Here is a 17574-nt window from a genome sequence, read left to right as displayed (position 1 = left end):
AGTATTATTTTAGTCTATTTTTATATTTAGTCAAGTTTTGACTAAATATTTTAACATCGAGGGGGAATCAAAACGAGGGTCGTGGTGTATGTGCGTGCGTGCGTGCGTGTGTGTGTGCGTGCGTGTGTGTGTGTGTGTGTGTGTGTGTAGAGCGATTCAGACTAAACTACTGGACCGATCTTTATGAAATTTGACATGAGAGTTCCTGGGTATGAAATCCCCGAACGTTTTTTTCATTTTTTTGATAAATGTCTTTGATGACGTCATATCCGGCTTTTCGTGAAAGTTGAGGCGGCACTGTCACGCCCTCATTTTTCAACCAAATTGGTTGAAATTTTGGTCAAGTAATCTTCGACGAAGCCCGGGGTTCGGTATTGCATTTCAGCTTGGTGGCTTAAAAATTAATTAATGACTTTGGTCATTAAAAATCTGAAAATTGTAAAAAAAAATAAAAATTTATAAAACGATCCAAATTTACGTTTATCTTATTCTCCATCATTTGCTGATTCCAAAAACATATAGATATGTTATATTCGGATTAAAAACAAGCTCTGAAAATTAAATATATAAAAATTATTATCAAAATTAAATTGTCCAAATCAATTTAAAAACACTTTCATCTTATTCCTTGTCGGTTCCTGATTCCAAAAACATATAGATATGATATGTTTGGATTAAAAACACGCTCAGAAAGTTAAAACAAAGAGAGGTACAGAAAAGCGTGCTATCCTTCTTAGCGCAACTACTACCCCGCTCTTCTTGTCAATTTCACTGCCTTTGCCATGAGCGGTGGCCTGACGATGCTACGAGTAAAATGGCATTGCGTTCAGTTTCATTCTGTGAGTTCGACAGCTACTTGACTAAATATTGTATTTTCGCCTTACGCGACTTGTTACCTTTCCCCACGTTTTACTCAAGGCAGCAGTTACACACCGGTGACACTATGACGGTTCCCCTACGCTTTGTGTTCGGTGCCCTGACCCCTTGTGTTCGGTTCCCACTCGGTTCCCACACGCCAAAATTCGCGGACAAGATCGAGGTACTGTCACCCAAAACATCCATTTATGGTAGTATTACGCAATGTTGCTCTCTGAGAATGGTCTTGTTAGATCTGTGAGTGTTTACACTACATGCCTAGGTGCTGTTGGATTGAAGGTTTTTGATATTTTAGCCGTTATTAGGTAGAATGCCTTCCACTTTACTGCAAAACTGCATAATTCGTAGCATCGGCAAGAAATATCCTACCAAAAAATGCCTGCTTGGAACTGTCGTTGGTCCAGCAAAACGTTCAACATGTCTGTAGCAGACAGCCCAAGTTTCAAGATTGTAGGGCCATCCAAACAGCCGTAATAATAACTAGTCGCGTAAGGCGAAAATACAACATTTAGTCAAGTAGCTGTCGAACTCACAGAATGAAACTGAACGCAATGCCATTTTTCAGCAAGACCGTATACTCGTAGCATCGTCAGTCCACCGCTCATGGCAAAGGCAGTGAAATTGACAAGAAGAGCGGGGTAGTAGTTGCGCTAAGAAGGATAGCACGCTTTTCTGTACCTCTCTTTGTTTTAACTTTCTGAGCGTGTTTTTAATCCAAACATATCATATCTATATGTTTTTGGAATCAGGAACCGACAAGGAATAAGATGAAAGTGTTTTTAAATTGATTTCGACAGTTTAATTTTGATAATAATTTTTATATATTTAATTTTCAGAGCTTGTTTTTAATCCAAATATAACATATTTATATGTTTTTGGAATCAGAAAATAATGGAGAATAAGATGAACGTAAATTTGGATCGTTTTATAAATTTTTATTTTTTTTTTACAATTTTCAGATTTTTAATGACCAAAGTCATTAATTAATTTTTAAGCCACCAAGCTGAAATGCAATACCGAAGTCCGGGCTTCGTCGAAGATTACTTGACCAAAATTTCAACCAATTTGGTTGAAAAATGAGGGCGTGACAGTGCCGCCTCAACTTTCACGAAAAGCCGGATATGACGTCATCAAAGACATTTATAAAAAAAATGAAAAAAACGTCTGAGGATATCATACCCAGGAACTCTCATGTCAAATTTCATAAAGATCGGTCCAGTAGTTTAGTCTGAATCGCTCTACACACACACACACACACACGCACATACACCACGACCCTCGTCTCGATTCCCCCCTCTACGTTAAAACATTTAGTCAAAACTTGACTAAATGTAAAAACAACAAAAGTAGTCAGTGAAATTGGCTGTGTTCGGTCCCCCCACACTTTTGTGACGTAGGCGTGACGGTTCCCATAATACATTGTGTCGGTCCCCACTTTCTGTGTCGGACCCCACTTTCGACCTAATTTCTCTGTGACGGACCCCACAACCAGCCTATTTTGTGTCGGTCCCCACACCTTCTTGGATTTATGACTTGCCGGTTACTTGTATCATTGTATTCATTGAATCTAATTGTCTCGGAGTTATTTTTCAGCAAAAACCGGCAAGGCAGCACCTTTTGTGATACCAAGTAAGTCAGATGACATCAGTATGTGTGTGTGTGTGTGTGTGTGTGTGTGTGTGTGTGAGAGAGAGAGAGAGAGAGAGAGAGAGAGAGAGAGAGAGAGAGAGAGAGAGAGAGAGAGAGAGACTAACTTTATTAGTTGATGCCACAAATAATATATAAGGCCAAAAAAAAAAATTGTCTGTTTAGGGTAACCCGACCGACCCTATCGATTTGGCGCCGACCCAAAAACTTTTTTTTGATTTCAAAAAAAAAAAAAAAAAAAAAGAGGTAAAAATGCTAAAAAGAGACATTTGGCGTTTCTTTCTCTCCCTTTCTCTCTGTTTTATTTATACGTTAGTTTTGAAACATGTATTCATCAAATATAAGAAGTGAATGTTCAGCCAACATAGCATTTACCAAAAAAAAAAAAAAAAAAAAAAATTTACCTACCTACCGACCCTACTTTTTTTGGTCATGTTACCCTAAACAGACAATTTTTTTTTTGGCCTAACATTATTTATCTCTGGGACGGTTCCCAGTACCAGCAAATTATGTGTTGATCCACCCACACCTTCTTGAACTGGCCTTCCCAATATCTACTCTTAGTCTACGGAAACACGTCACGCGTTTGCGCGCGTTTTCTTTTGTCGCTGCCGCTGTCGCGGGTACGGAAACACAACTTACCGCGAGTACGACACTACCGCGAGTACGACACTACCGCGAGTATAACACTACCGCGTGTCACACTACCGCGAGTATAACATTACCGCGTGTCATTTTATGACTTCCATGGCTGAAGGCAAAGGTTGAAATGTTTCCTTGAAATATAAAACAAAAAGGCCTGGTCTGTTCTCTGAACACTAATTCAATGTTTGTCATGCTAACCAAGAACTCAAAACGATCAGAACACACTATCAGAATACATATAGAATGGGTTGATTCCAATCAAAGTTAGAACACAAACTCACAAGAAGTAAGTTTGCATGCGTTCTCTCTACGGTTATGGTACTCGCGGTTGTGGTACGCGCGGTAGTGTGACACGCGGCAGTGTTATACTCGCGGTAGTGTCGTACTCGCGGTAGTGTGACACGCGGTAGTGTTACACGCGGTAGTGTCGTACTCGCGGTAGTGTGACACGCGGTAGTGACGCTCGCGGTAGTGTCGCATAACCGGAGTGATCTGGAAAGGTGTCAATCTCTCTCTCTCTCTCTCTCTCTCTCTCTCTCTCTCTCTCACACACACACACACACACACACACACACACACACACACACACACACACACACACACACACACACACACATACTGATGTCATCTGACTTACTTGGTATCACAAAAGGTGCTGCCTTGCCGGTTTTTGCTGAAAAATAACTCCGAGACAATTAGATTCAATGAATACAATGATACAAGTAACCGGCAAGTCATAAATCCAAGAAGGTGTGGGGACCGACACAAAATAGGCTGGTTGTGGGGTCCGTCACAGAGAAATTAGGTCGAAAGTGGGGTCCGACACAGAAAGTGGGGACCGACACAATGAATTATGGGAATCGTCACGCCTACGTCACAAAAGTGTGGGGGGACCGAACACAGCCAATTTCACTGACTACTTTTGTTGTTTTTATTATTACGGCTGTTTGGATGGCCCTACAATCTTGAAACTTGGGCTGTCTGCTACAGACATGTTGAACTTTTTGCTGGACCAACGACAGTTCCAAGCAGGCATTTTTTGGTAGGATATTTCTTGCCGATGCTACGAATTATGCAGTTTTGCAGTAAAGTGGAAGGCATTCTACCTAATAACGGCTAAAATATCAAAAACCTTCAATCCAACAGCACCTAGGCATGTAGTGTAAACACTCACAGATCTAACAAGACCATTCTCAGAGAGCAACATTGCGTAATACTACCATAAATGGATGTTTTGGGTGACAGTACCTCGATCTTGTCCGCGAATTTTGGCGTGTGGGAACCGAGTGGGAACCGAACACAAAGGGTCAGGGCACCGAACACAAAGCGTAGGGGAACCGTCATAGTGTCACCGGTGTGAGTTATTGTGCTTCGATTTATTTATCCGGGGATATTCTTTAATCTAAAACACTTGCTTTGAACCACCAATGATCATTTCAAAGCTTTCCATCTTTCTATATTTGGACGATTAATTAGGACACTCGGAATTTTATTGATACACTTCCCCTACCACCTTTGATACGCTCCTCCTATAAGTGATTTTATTTCTTCGTACGATCCCCCGACAGTTTACCATTGCTTTCCGTACAGTTATCGGCTTGGTTAACTCCCTAAGAGAAGGGAACGCACACACACACACACACACACACACACACACACACACACACACACACACACACACACACACACACACACACTTACGTGCGACCTGCAGATCAGTTAGGACCTCCACTTCACACAGCTGCAACGGTTCCTCTGACGTCCTTTTGTTGACCATGACGTAGCGCCCTCTGGAGGGCTGGTAGCAGTCGAACCTCACTGTCGCGCCATCGCCCACCGACGACTGCTGATGGAAACACAAGTTCCGCTGCGCAGAGGGAACAGCTACAGGGTTTTCTGAGTACGTTTCCAGGTCAAAGTTGGACAGTCGAAACCCTGCAATGGGTCCAAAAAAACTTAAGATCGTAAACAAGAACAGATTCCCACAAACGCGTTTGGTGAAAGTAATCCTTGAACCTACACAACATGAGTGGATTATCTGACATCGACCTATTCTTACTCTTAACGGCAGTGATACATGCGCCCTTTGACGTTTTGCAAAGCTGACCAGCCCTGAACGCAAACTTTGTGGCTTATGAAACGATTTAAGGCCCCCCTCCCCCCCCCCCCCCCCTTTGATAAGCCTTTTAACCACACGCGCCTGTTTCGCTGGGGCACTGACTTACCATAACCATCCCCTCGATTGGTGATAACGACAGCATGAATGACGTAAAACCCTTGCAGATCCACCACCCACCACCTTGGCTCGTAGCCGCAGGACGGGGTGGGGGGACACCAGGTGTGACTGCAGTAGTCGAGCGAGGTTAGCCGAATCCCGTCAACGGACAGGCCAGCTACGTTTGTGAACCTGGTCCCATTGTGCTGATGTGCTGGCTTGTGCAGGGCTACGTTGCTCAGTTCTGAGGAACCAAGCAAATATGCGTTTACAATCAAACCAACAAAGAGATCTAAGGATAGAGGAGAATGTCACGTTTCAATATATCACTCAAGGTGATTATGAACCGGTTAATTACTACTAATTAACTAACCACACCACGATCCACTCTCGCAGTCATACAATTAAATAGAGTCAACAAAAGTATAAGTTTCAGACGCCTGTTTATGTATAAACTCTCCACCTCCCTCGAGCCTTCACTCAAAATATGTTCCTTTTACGTTCTCAACACGTAAAAAACCAGTGTTCACTGACAAAATGCCAGTAGTATGTAGAAAATTATAGGAACACGCTGAACCCGTGTAAATATAGTTAAATGAGAATGTTCTGTCCGAAAAGCCCTAGTTCGTGCAGGTGTCACACACCCCACGTTGTCACTACTCCAATGAAATCATAGATACGAAAAGACAACGGTGGTCAACGGGGTGCGTACGACATGGTGCACTTAGCTTTATCTCTGCTGCTGCTGCTTAGCCGGTATGCTGGTTAGTCGGTTCGCTGGTTAGCCGGTCCGCTGCCGGTTAGCCGGTCCGCTGGTTAGCCGGTCTCCTGGTTAGCCGGTCTCCTGGTTAGCGTAGCCTCAACAGTTCCCGCCAGAGTCAGCCGTGCAGATGTTACAGGAACGTAACGAAGCGAGGCGAACGAAGCGAAACGAAACGAAGGCTGCAAACAGAAAGCATCGGTGCACTAAACATGTCAGCTACCCCTCACCCACCACCTTAAAACATGTCATCTTTAAATATCTCATCGAGCACGTGGGCCTGCACAAAATGGACTTTTTACAACAACAAAACAGTCATTTTCCGTCCTTCTCTCCCTATCTGCAAAAACCATATACAGATTAGTATTTTAGCGTCACAGAGAGTAAATTATGCGCTAACCTGGAAAGAACAACAGAGAGTATTTCATTCCACAACACAGACTCATCAACAGCGTTAAATAATGATTTATTACCTCAAAAGCCTATGATTGTACTCTCAATGGAAGCAAAGTCCGCTTCCTCCCTGGACCAGCCTCTGTTCGTCAACAGTGACCAAAACCGTCCAGAACCCCTTGTCGAATCCTTATGCGAAAGCCATCGCCGACGAAGGAAAATTGACGACTTGTCCTCAGCAAAATACGTGGCAGGGAGAAAGGAAAAACTAGTGGAAGTTCCCCTAGAGTGCCGAATATAATACTCGGTGAAAAACCATCATACTCTAGAAACTGTGTATACGATCCTTCCCCTTCTGCCGCTGGGTGTCAAGTGTGCCGTCCTTGAGTCTCTGACAGACCACCTAGCCAAATACACGTGACTGACCTTGTCCCAAAACCCAGTCCAGCTATACACAATTCTGCCTCCCAAGCAGAAAAAGACACGAGAAACTCAATCCGTGAAAATCCCGTGTGCGCTGTCAGCGAAAAACCGTCAGCCCTAGCTATGACAGCAGAAACCTCCACTGTAAAACTCGTGCGATACAAAACATCCGTGCTCGTAGAGCACCGTCAGCAAACTCTGCTGTAACCCAATATCACGCACAGGCGCTTTCTATCATACACGACCAAGAACAGGCACTCCACTGAGTGACACTTTCTTGGTCTCTGTCACCCGATCGTGACACACCTCCCCTCTTCAAGACGAAACCTCGGTTTCGCTCACAGTCATGTTCTCCTCTCCAGCCCGAGAGAGAAAGTCAGCTCCAACATTGTTGGCGCCCGGTATGACGCGTACCGTGAATTGGTACGGTTGGAGAATCAACGCCCAGCGCATAAGTCTGGCGTTTGCCAACCTTGCAACCTGAAGATATTGCAGAGGTTGATGGTCTGTTTCCAGACAGAAAGGTCGTCCTCAAGAACGAGCAACCCCTCGTTTCACCCCTGATGACTGCAACCTTCTCTGTCTTCTTGTCTTTGTTCTTCTGGTCTTTGTTCTTCTCCCCGTAGGCTGTCCTCTCTATGTAGGCGCGCAGCAGGTTGGCGTGGTACAGGCGTGCTTTCCCGTGCATCATGATCCTGTAGTCGTTCTGGCCCACCCTCGCTGTCACCTCAAAAGGTCCTTGCCACTGCAGTTGTAGCTTGTTGTGTTTGACAGGTAGAAGTAGCAACACCCGTTCTCCAATCTTGAAGCTGCGCGGCCGTGCCTTGCGGTCGAATCCTCGCGCATAACGCTGTGCTGCTCTTCCCAGGTTCTCTTGAGCCAGTTTGCAGGTCTCTTCAATCCTGTTCCTGAGTTCTACGATGTAGGTCGCTGTCGTCTGCACCTCCTCGTCAGCTTCTTCGTCTGTCCAAGCCTGACGCAGGATAGCCATGGGACCGCGTACCTGTCTGCCGTACAACAACTCAAATGGGGAAAAGCCCAAGCTCTCCTGAGGAACCTCGCGGTATGCAAAAAGCAATGCTGGGATGTACCTGTCCCACGTGCGTGGCTTCTCCTGAGCTAGTTTCCTCAGCATGGTCTTCAAGGTGCCATTGAACCTTTCCACCAGTCCGTTGCACTGAGCATGGTAAGGAGTGGTGAAGTGCTGCTCCAGTGATAGCAGTCGTGCTGCCTCCGCCATCACTCCTCCCGTGAACTGCGTGCCTCTGTCGGTGAGTACCTCTGATGGAATTCCCAGCCGGGACCACATAGTAACCAGAGCCTCAGCTACTCGCGTGGCTTCAATCGATTTCAGAGGGATCGCCTCTGGGTATCGAGTAGCGTAGTCCACCATGGTCAAAATGTATCTGTTTCCGTCCTCAGACGCAGGCAAGATGGGCCCGATGATGTCCACTGCCACCCGACGAAAGGGTTCGTCGATGAGCGGCATCTTCTCCAAGGGGACCTTCCTCACCCTTCCTTTGGCAACCACCTTCTGGCACTTATCGCAGGACGCACAGAAACGTCGGACATCCGTGCAGATGCCTGGCCAGTAAAAGTGGCGCCAGACACGATCCGTGGTCTTCTTGGTACCAAGATGACCTCCCAGAATCGAGTCGTGTGCCGTTGCCATGACACCCTCGCGAAACTCGCGAGGCACGACAACCTGTTTGAATGTACCTTCTTGGTTGCTGAACTCACGGTAGAGCAACTTCTTGTCCCTGAGGAACCTTGACCTCCCATGCTTCCCGCTCAGCTTCACCTTCCCCGACTTCGCATGCTCCCGAGGAGTAGCTAAGGTCGGGTCAGAATCCTGAGCCTTCGCGAGAAGCGCGGGGGTCACGTTCCCCAGGGCAGCTCGTGCAGCAGGTAGGGGTTTGAGAGGTTTGTCCTCTCGCTCCGCCTGTGCCCGCGTGAGCACTGAAATGACGTCGGGAGCCCGATAAACGGGAACCTCCCTGGTGACGCCGTCCACAAACTGGACCCGGTTTCCAATGAGCAGGTCGCATGGAGGATCGTCCATGACGACGGCCACAATGGTCCCCGTGAACAACGGGGTTACGACCTTGATCACTGCCGTGTTCAAGTCGTGAGCGTGAGATGCCTCGGCCATTCTCACCCTGATGCTGTCTCCTGTGTAGGCCATAGCTGGAACTAGACTCGCCCGAACCACTATCATGTCTGCCCCTGTGTCCCGCAGACCTTCGCCCTTCACTCCGTTAACGTAGACGTTGCAGTGGGGCTGGAAATGTTTCCTGGAGCACGGAACGCAGAGTTGTGGAATGGTGCATGAGCTCGTGACGTCCCTTAACTCCTCACTGCCAACAAAGTGAACGCCCTTCTGGTCAGCCTGTCTCCTGTGGCAGTCCTTCTTCACGTGGCCCCGCTTGTTGCAGTAGTAACACTGGATGTCAGATCTGGAACTCGATCCCTTGTGTCCCTGATCGTCCTTCCCGTCCTTGGGTCCTGAAGAACCCGAATTTCCCGATTTTCCTGGCCGTGAGCCTGAAGATTTGGCGGAGATCGCCTGGGCGTCCTCGTGCACTCTGATCCAGTCGGCTGCCTCCTGAGTAGTCTTTGGCTGGTGTTCCTGCACGAAGGTCACCACCTCAGGTCGCAGGCTGGACATCAGTTGTTCCATGACAATGAGGTCGGCAAGGTCGTTGACGGTCCAGTCCTTTTCGGCCATCTCCACCCAGCGCCGCAGGTAGAGATTAAGGCGTGCCACAAACTGATGACTCAGCTCGCCGCTCAGTCTCTTGCTGTTACGCAGACGTCGTCTGTAGGCTTCAGCAGTCAGGTTAAAGCGCTGGAGTAACGCCTTCTTAAGTGCCTGATAGTCTCTCGCCTCGTCGTCATCCAAAGCATTGTAGAGCTGTAATGCGCGTCCTTTTAAGCAGGTGCTAAGGCGGCTAGCCCACGTGGCCTCTTCCCACTTCTGGTCAGATGCAATGCGCTCAAACCGGCGTAAAAAATCGTCGAGCTCGTCCTTGTCATCGTCGAACGTCGGCAGTCTCGTACGGTCGGCAACAAACGTCGGCGCGCTAGCCTGAGTAAGCGTACCCTTCTCGGCCTGTAGCCTAGCTAGCTCTAGCTGGAGATCGCGATCCGCCTGCTCTTTCTCTTTCCGTTCCTGTCTGTCACGCTCGGCCTGTCGTTCCTGTCTCTCAAGCTCGTCTTTCTTTTCTTGTCTGTCTCGTTCTCTTTCTTGTCTGTCAAGTTCGTCTTTCCTTTCCTGTCTGTCTCGTTCTGCCTGTCGTTCCCTTTCTTGTCTGTCAAGTTCGTCTTTCTTTTCCTGTCTGTCACGTTCTTCTTTCCTTTCCTGTCTGTCTCGTTCAGCCTGTCGTTCTGCCTGTCGTTCCCTTTCTTGTCTGTCAAGTTCGTCCTTCTTGTCCTGTCGGTCACGTTCTTCTTTTCTTGTCAGTCGCTCAAATTCTTCCTTCCGTTCTACTTCTAAGCGTTTTAGAACGCTTCGGGCTCTAACGCGTGCGTCTCGCTCAGTCGGTTGCTCGCTCCCAGGAGTCTCGAAAGTTATTCTCCTCGTAGGAGATCCCCCTGTAGCCATGGTTAGTTTTAGCAAAGCTTTATTACCAAAATAAGTCTAACGCAGCTATAGCTAGAACACGCGGTGATGAAAGCGGTGGATACAAAAATCCAGCAACCAGAAAATGCAGAAGAAAAATCCAAACGGTGTAGAACAGATCGCGTAGCCTACTTTATGGCTGCTTTTTGCGGTGAAACAAAGTGTTTCCCACAGCCGTGGCCTACTTTATCGGCTGCTTTTTGCGGTGAAACAGAGTGTCTCCCACAGCCTTGGTTAGGACAGAAGTCCTCGGACCCTTCCCCCCCAAAATTCCAACAAAGTCAAAATATGGAGAAAAATCCAAGTAAAACAAGACGGTAGAAATGTAACCTGTTACAGAATGCGAAACAACAATGTAGAGAAAACTGAGTAAAACGAACAACAAATCCGTTAACCCCGCTCAGCTCTCTGCAACGGAAAACTCTGAACGTACAACAACAAAGATTCACAAACAAAGGAAAGGGAAGTAATCACAGTTAGCGCATACAATAACTCACAAATTACAATTTACATTTCCTGCAAGATGTGAATCGCTTAAGGTGTGGTATATGATCAAAACTATACAAAAAAGGGTAGCACCAAGCAGAAAATAAGTCGAGCACTGACGAGATTATCTGCTCTTAGTTATCCTTAATTGGTGGGTCTTTATCAGTCAGAAATTAACTGAGTAAATCCCGGCTTGGCCCCCATGTGTCACGTTTCAATATATCACTCAAGGTGATTATGAACCGGTTAATTACTACTAATTAACTAACCACACCACGATCCACTCTCGCAGTCATACAATTAAATAGAGTCAACAAAAGTATAAGTTTCAGACGCCTGTTTATGTATAAACTCTCCACCTCCCTCGAGCCTTCACTCAAAATATGTTCCTTTTACGTTCTCAACACGTAAAAAACCAGTGTTCACTGACAAAATGCCAGTAGTATGTAGAAAATTATAGGAACACGCTGAACCCGTGTAAATATAGTTAAATGAGAATGTTCTGTCCGAAAAGCCCTAGTTCGTGCAGGTGTCACACACCCCACGTTGTCACTACTCCAATGAAATCATAGATACGAAAAGACAACGGTGGTCAACGGGGTGCGTACGACATGGTGCACTTAGCTTTATCTCTGCTGCTGCTGCTTAGCCGGTATGCTGGTTAGTCGGTTCGCTGGTTAGCCGGTCCGCTGCCGGTTAGCCGGTCCGCTGGTTAGCCGGTCTCCTGGTTAGCCGGTCTCCTGGTTAGCGTAGCCTCAACAGTTCCCGCCAGAGTCAGCCGAAATTGGTAAAGAGGGATAACTTAACTTGGTATCTAACACTATTTCTGAACACTGTAATCACTTTAACACTTTTAATTTATGTTTGTCTGTGTTCCAAGTTTCAAATTAAGCTTCAAAAATGGGTTAAAAAATGTTTTTTTAATAATTCACAAGTTAAATCATTATGTTGGATGTTCTATTTTGCTTCCCTCTTTCTCTTCTTTAAGTTTTTGATCATCTGACTACCCTGCTTTTCTATTTGAAAGATAATATGCACTCTTTTCTGAAAAATGGGTAGGGGGTGGGGGTAGTAAAAGCATCACAGTTCAAGATTTTGCGCGACAAGAGGTGTGTTTCTTTTAACTGTGATGAAGAGGGATAACTCAACTTGGTACCAAACACTATTTCTGAACACTGTAACCACTTTAGCACTTTCATTTTTTTTCTCTCTGTCTTCCAAGCTTTAAAATTCAGCTAATAAAATGAATACAAAAGTGGGGTTTTTCAGAATTCACCAGTTAAATCACTATGTTGGATGTTCTATTTTGCTTCCCTATTTCTGTTCTTCAGTTTTTGATCATCTGACTACCCTGCTTTTCTATTTGGTAGATAATATGCACTCTTTTCTGAAAAAATGGGTAGGGGGTGGGGGAAGTAAAAGTATCACAGTTCAAGATTTTGCGCGACAAGAGGTGTATTTCTTTTAACAGTGGTAAAGAGGGATAACTCAACTTGGTATCTAACACTATTTCTGAACACTGTAATCACTTTAACACTTTTAATTTATGTTTGTTTGTGTTCCAAGTTTTAAATTAAGCTTCAAAATGGGTAAAAAAAAATAGTTTTCTCATAATTCACAAGTTAAATCATTATGTTGGATGTTCTATTTTGCTTCCCTCTTTCTCTTCTTAAGTTTTTGATCATCTGACTACCCTGCTTTTCTATTTGGAAGATAATATGCACTCTTTTCTGACAAATGGGAAGGGGGTGGGGGTAGTAAAAGCATCACAGTTCAAAATTTTGCACGTTAAGAGGTGTATTTTTTTTTAAATTGGTAAAGAGGGATAACTCAACTTGGTATCTAACACTATTTCTGAACACTGTAATCACTTTAACACTTTTGATTTGTGTTTGTCTGTGTTCCAAGTTTCAAATTAAGCTTCAAAAATGGGTAAAAAAATGGTTTTTTAATCATTCACAAGTTAAATCATTATGTTGGATGTTCTATTTTGCTTCCCTCTTTCTCTTCTTTAAGTTTTTGATCATCTGACTACCCTGCTTTTCTATTTGAAAGATAATATGCACTCTTTTCTGAAAAATGGGTAGGGGGTGGGGGTAGTAAAAGCATCACAGTTCAAGATTTTGCGCGACAAGAGGTGTGTTTCTTTTAACTGTGATGAAGAGGGATAACTCAACTTGGTATCAAACACTATTTCTGAAGCACTTTTAATTTTTTTCTCTGTCTACAGTTCCAAGCTTTAAATTAAGCTAATAAAATGAGTAAAAAAGTGGTTTTTTTTTAGAATTCACCAGTTAAATCACTATGTTGGATGTTCTATTTTGCTTCCCTATTTCTGTTCTGAAGTTTTTGATCATCTGACTACCCTGCTTTTCTATTTGGTAGATAATAATTATGCACTCTTTTCTGAAAAAATGGGTAGGGGGTGGGGGAAGTAAAAGTATCACAGTTCAAGATTTTGCGCGACAAGAGGTGTATTTCTTTTAACAGTGGTAAAGAGGGATAACTCAACTTGGTATCTAACACTATTTCTGAACACTGTAATCACTTTAACACTTTTAATATATGTTTGTCTGTGTTCCAAGTTTCAAATTAAGCTTCACAAATGGGTAAAAAAAATAGTTTTCTCATAATTCACAAGTTAAATCATTATGTTGGATGTTCTATTTTGCTTCCCTCTTTCTCTTCTTAAGTTTTTGATCATCTGACTACCCTGCTTTTCTATTTGTAAGATAATATGCACTCTTTTCTGACCAATGGGAAGGGGGTGGGGGTAGTAAAAGCATCACAGTTCAAAATTTTGCGCGTTAAGGTGTATTTTTTTTTAAATTGGTAAAGAGGGATAACTCAACTTGGTATCTAACACTATTTCTGAACACTGTAATCACTTTAACACTTTTAATCAATGTTTGTTGGTGTTCCATGCTTCAAATTGAGCTTCAAAATGGATACAAAAGGATTTTTTCCCGAATTCACAAGTAAAATCACTACGTTTAATGTTCTATTTTGCTTCCCTATTTCTCTTCTTCAGTTTGTGATCATCTGATTGTTATTTTGTTTACATTTTCACAATACAATATTGCAACTTATTCAGTAGTGTTTGCGTGAAAAAATCTGATACCTATGCTTAAACTTCAGTCGTTATCTTAACATTTTGCGCGTTAAGCCCTTTATATTTTGTATTTTCCTGATAAAGCAAACATTGAACTAACAGAAAAAGTAACTTTTAAAACTACCTAATCAATTTAAAATTGGGCCTCCAAAGTGTACTCCAGCCTTAAATGCACTTCGGTGACTTCTCAATCCTTTGATGTTGTAGAACTCTCCTCGGGTTATTCTTGTTCAGTGTTGCAATCGGCAGACCTGTTTACCAGTACGATTTGGGCGTATTTTGTACGCCAAATTTTTATCAGTACGCATAATACGCGACACACGCACAAAATACGCATAAGAAAAAGTCTAGAATACGTTTTCCTGTGTTGGTGTGCTGATTACGGGATGGTACAACTGATACCGGTTTCGGTCTAAGGGAGATAACCATGACAGCGAATCTTCAGCTGTGGAAACCTCGTTCAGTTGTTGGCACGTGCGATCGTCTGGACAATCGTGGGCCAGTGCTGATTACGGGATGGTACAACTGATACCGGTTTCGGTCTAAGGGAGATAACTATGACAGCGAATCTTCAGCTGTAGAAACCTCGTTCAGTTGTTGGCACGTGCGATCGTCTGGACAATCGTGTCAAAATGAAGCGGAAAAATGTGCCAGTTTCGGATGACTGTACTAAGTCTAAACAGCAGAAACGGCAGATTTTCTTGGAGAAATACAAGAAAGAGCCAGGAATTGTAGAGTCTTCTTTGGGAAAAAGTCATGCACACTGCAAGTATTGTAAATCGAATTTCTCCGTTGCCCATGCCGGGAAATATGACATCGAACGACACTGCAGTTCCAAAACTCACATGGACAATGTTGCTGCAAAGAAATCCGCTGACAGCTGCCAAGGAATTATGAAGTTCATTCCCGCAAAGCAAATCCTGCCAGAAGAAAAGCCTGTAGTCCGTGCTGAAGCAATGTTTTCAGAGATGATTGTAAAAATCAACTTGCCACTGTCAACCGCAGATGTTATTTCACGAACTGTGAAAAGTGCATTTCCAGACTCGAAGATTGCACAACAGTATCAGTGCTGCAGAAACAAGGCAACAGCTCAACTCAACTCAACTCAAATTTTATTGGCTTCAATTTCCACATAGAAGAATTTGTCTTGCGCTTGGGATTAAGACATAGGCAGAAAGTAAGAGTATAACATATAAAAACAGCATTCATATCACATTTCATGTATCACACACAGTAATCACTAGTATAGGCCTAGGCCTACAAATATCACATTTGTCCCTGTATCATACATGCAAATAAATAGTATCACATTTTCCACGTATCACACACAATATATACATTACATAACATACAGCAAGTTTCCATCTCCCGCGCCCCCCCCCCCCCTCCCACACATACAGCAATGATAAAATCCATGGCATCAGATATCAAAGCAGAACTGAAACTAAACATTCAGACCGAACCTTTCTGTGTTCAAACGGATGGCTCAAACGACCTAAGGGAAAAACAGTATCCTGTTGTTATTACCACCATTGGAGAGGCTGGTGTCAGTACTAATCTTCTGGGTGTCCCAACCCTTGGACTTCAGGCTGCATCCACAGGTGAGATTCATTAGCAGTAGTAATGATGTGTTGTGCATGTACTTGTAGTCACACTGAAGAATGTGTGGCAAAACCCGTCCTGTTTTGTGTGTGTGTGTGTGTGTGTGTGTGTGTGTGTGTGTGTGTGTGTGTGTGTGTGTGTGTGTGTGTGCTGATCATATTAAAGTTTTATACATTTGCTACCTTTGTTTATATGTTTATAGCCATGTGGTGTTTGAGTATCCTTAATTTAATTATGCAATTTTAACTGTAAATGAAACAATGGCAAGCCTTATAGGTGCATGAACATGTGTCACAAAAGTGGTTTCAGTCTTTCATTTTGAATGTGTACAGGTGCAAACATCTTCTCGCTGTTAGAAAAAGAACTTAAGTTCCACCACCAGAGAATGCTGCTGTGCTTGGAGATCAGCAGCCTCAGCCCTCTGTACCTTGGGAAAACTGCATGGCTCTTGGGAGTGACAATGCTCCCGTGATGACGGGGCATACAAATGGAGTGTATGGCCTCATGAAGGCAAAGCAACCGCAACTGTATTTGTCAGGCTGCCCATGTCACCTGATCCACAGGTATACTTATCAGTTATACAAATTATTGAAGCTTCACCTTTTTATTATTTTTAATTTTTTTTAATAATTTTTTTTAAATTTCTTTTATTTATTTATTTTTTTTAATTTTTTTTTTTAGGGGTCCTGATTTGGCCTATATGGTCCGTTGGACCCAAAAAGCAACAACTAACTAACCAACCATTTTTTTAGCATAATAATTGAATTTAATCTAAAAAGTGAAAAAATGTCCTAACAAACTTGCAAAATCCTTCTTTTGTCTTGTTATTCAGTATTGTCATGAAAGTTGCTTCTGTCTTCTGTCTTACAGAGCTGCGTTAAAGGCTGCAACAGAAATCAAATTCAACGTGGATGAAGTTTTGGTGGATACATACTGCTATCTCCAGAACTCCTCAAAACGCCTGGCGGCCCTGGAAAGATTCCAAGATGAAGTGAAGCACCAGAAAATACACAAGCATGTTGCAACGCGGTGGCTGAGTGTGAGGTCATGCTTGGAACGGATACTGGAGAATTGGAATGCCCTGCAAGAGTTCTTCAAGGAAGAAAGTGGAAGGTCTGCGAGTACATCAAATGCGCATGCAAGACTTGATCGACTGAAAACGTTTTCCAGGTCACCCACAAACAGGCTGTATTGTTTGTTTCTTGTGCATGCTCTGGAGCCATTTGATACCTTGAACAAGCAGTTGCAGAGTGAAGCTCCCCAAATCCACACTCTGATGAGATCCCTGCACGGATTCATGAGAAAACTCCTGGTCAGGTTTGTCAAACCTGTCATTCTGGCTGAGAAGAAGAGGGAGAAAGGAGAAGGTGGGAAACCGCTTGAGCGTTCAAAAACTGTCCTGGAGATTAACTACAAGAATCCTTCCAATCACAAGTCAACCGTGCTGCTGAGTGGAGAGGCTGACCGATTCCTGACAGACCCAAGCTCTCATCTGCGGGAAGAGAAAGTGAAGGAGTTTCATGCAAACACCAAAAAATTCTATGTTGCTGGATGTACATACATCAAGGAGAAATTTCCAATGCAGGAAGTGTTGCTTCAAAATGCTGAAATTTGTGACCCTGAACGTCGCCTGGAGGTGACTGAAGATCAGCTGATGTACTTTCTTAAGAGGTTCCCTTGTCTGCTGCAGAGCTCCTCCATTGATGATGTGAAGACAGAGTTTGTGGAGTACCAGTCTCACGAGCTTGTTCCTGGATTGATCAAGGAGAGGGTAGATGCAACTTGGGTTGCTC

The 17574-nt window shown here is 43.9% G+C and overlaps 1 protein-coding gene across 1 annotated transcript; it reads right to left on the bottom strand.

Moving 5' to 3' along the window:
- Window positions 1-4894: 4894 nt before the first annotated feature.
- On the bottom strand, window positions 4895-14979 carry LOC138955383 (fucolectin-like; the record flags this gene model as incomplete). Its single annotated transcript, XM_070326995.1, is given in 3 exon segments — window positions 4895-5103; window positions 5394-5627; window positions 14976-14979. Coding segments are annotated over 3 exon segments (447 nt in total), but the record flags the coding sequence as incomplete, so codon positions are not given.
- Between the last annotated feature and the right edge of the window lie 2595 nt (window positions 14980-17574).

This window comes from Littorina saxatilis, unplaced genomic scaffold, assembly GCF_037325665.1.
Source record: "Littorina saxatilis isolate snail1 unplaced genomic scaffold, US_GU_Lsax_2.0 scaffold_1904, whole genome shotgun sequence".
Taxonomy (NCBI): Eukaryota; Metazoa; Mollusca; class Gastropoda; order Littorinimorpha; family Littorinidae; genus Littorina; species Littorina saxatilis.
The sequence above is the reverse complement of the archived record's forward strand: the minus strand, read 5'-3'. Positions and strand labels throughout refer to the sequence as shown.